Raw genomic sequence first — 1,883 nt, 5'->3', positions numbered from 1 at the left:
AACTCCCAGAGCTGCAAACTCCCAGAGCTGCAAACCCCCAGAGCTGCAAACCCCCAGAGCTGCAAACTCCCAGAGCTGCAAACCCCCAGAGCTGCAAACCCCCAGAGCTGCAAACTCCCAGAGCTGCAAACTCCCAGAGCTGCAAACCCCCAGAGCTGCAAACCCCCAGAGCTGCAAACTCCCAGAGCTGCAAACCCCCAGAGCTGCAAACCCCCAGAGCTGCAAACTCCCAGAGCTGCAAACCCCCAGAGCTGCAAACTCCCAGAGCTGCAAACTCCCAGAGCTGCAAACCCCCAGAGCTGCAAACCCCCAGAGCTGCAAACTCCCAGAGCTGCAAACCCCCAGAGCTGCAAACTCCACCTCCTTTTTTTGCCTTCCTTTTCACGGAAGATTGTACCCCCCCCTGCAACCCTTTCCTCCCATATCATCCCCATCCAACCCAACCCAACCCACCCTCCTCCCTTTCCCAAAACGCATCCCTTCCCTCCCCCCTTACACACACGCATACTAACCATACTAACCATACTAACATACGTACATTCAAACATACGTACACCTGCACCCACACACGCCGCAGCTAGCCGCAGCTCTGGCCGCCTCCCAGCCCGCCCTCTGCCGCCTCCGCCACCTGACCTCGCTGGAGCTCACAGCCGACACAGCCCTCTTCGCCGCCCTGGTGCCGCAGCTGGCGCGGCCCGGGGCCGCGCCCAGTCTTACAGAGCTTAGATTTACTCGGGCGGAAGCTTCTAGAGGGTCGCTTGGGCGGTGGCTGGCGGCGGCGGCAGCGGCAGGAGGAGGAGGAGCGGGAGGAGGGGGGACGGGGTTAGGTATGGCGGCGGCGATGGAGGCGCTAGGGAGTTTGACTGGGCTGAAATCGCTGTCATTGAATGCAGGTATGTGGGGAGAAGGATGGTGGGGGGGAGGTACCAGCACAAAGCTAGGAAAGCCGCTGGGCGACGTTTATAGCGAGAGATGGGGAGGAGGGGGTTTGAGAGGGGGGGGGTGATTTGTGTGTTTTCTGTGTGCAGAGGGGGAGTGTGAGTTAAAGGGGTTACGCGATTGCTTTGGTTTCGTACGGCTGCCCGGTCCCGTTCATTTCTCCGCGAAGCATGTGCTTGTGTGTGTACACGTGGGCTCGTTGGGTTTTGATTTTGGGCACATGATTCCAGTTCCACCTCCAAACCCCCGCCGCCGCTTCCTGATGTAAACAGCTTAATTATAACACGCACATATCACACACGCACACAAACATACATACGCACAAACACACACATGTGCAGGACTCCCCGGTTTGCCGTTAGCCGTGTCGCGTCTGTCCCACCTGGCGGCTCTGGAGCTGCATCACAGCGGTCGGGGTGTGACGGTGGTGGAGGATGTGGCGCCCCTGGAGGCGCTGACGGGCCTGAGCTGCCTCAAACTAAGGTGCGTGTGTATGTATGTGTGTGTGTGTTTGGAGGGGTGGAGAAATGAAAAGGTTGGTAGAGGAAGCGGGGGTCGCGGGGGGGGAAAGATTGTGTGAGAGGGTGTCCTTAAAGCTATACTTTTTTCCGGGGATTAGCTCACCCCCCCCCCGCCTCTCCACCCCCAACCCCTGCATCAGCGGCGTCATATGGCTACCTGCTGTTCCTGGGGCTGGTGCCGCTGGTACTTAGAATGCGGTCGTTTGCGCCTTTTGCATTTGCATCATCATCATCATCATCATCAGCAGCAGCAGTAGCAGCAGCAGTAGCAGCTTCCCCTTTCCCCTTCAGCCCTTCCCCCCCCACGACCATTACAACCACCACAACCGATCTTATCTCGGGTGCATAAAACCTTTTGCGTAACCCCTCTTGCGTAAACCCCAAACACCATCAGGTACATGGCTCTTCGCGACATCTGGCAGC

At 58.4% G+C, this 1,883-nt stretch overlaps 1 protein-coding gene across 1 annotated transcript; it reads left to right on the top strand.

Annotated features, from left to right (window-relative positions):
* Nucleotides 1–51: 51 nt before the first annotated feature.
* VOLCADRAFT_38628 (uncharacterized protein) lies at nucleotides 52–309 on the top strand (the record flags this gene model as incomplete). The annotated part of the gene is made up of 1 exon (XM_002959573.1): nucleotides 52–309. A coding segment is annotated over one exon (258 nt), but the record flags the coding sequence as incomplete, so codon positions are not given.
* Nucleotides 310–1,883: the final 1,574 nt, after the last annotated feature.

The sequence above is a fragment of the Volvox carteri genome (assembly GCF_000143455.1).
Source record: "Volvox carteri f. nagariensis unplaced genomic scaffold VOLCAscaffold_381, whole genome shotgun sequence".
In the NCBI taxonomy this organism is placed as follows: domain Eukaryota; kingdom Viridiplantae; phylum Chlorophyta; class Chlorophyceae; order Chlamydomonadales; family Volvocaceae; genus Volvox; species Volvox carteri.
The sequence above is the reverse complement of the archived record's forward strand: the minus strand, read 5'-3'. Positions and strand labels throughout refer to the sequence as shown.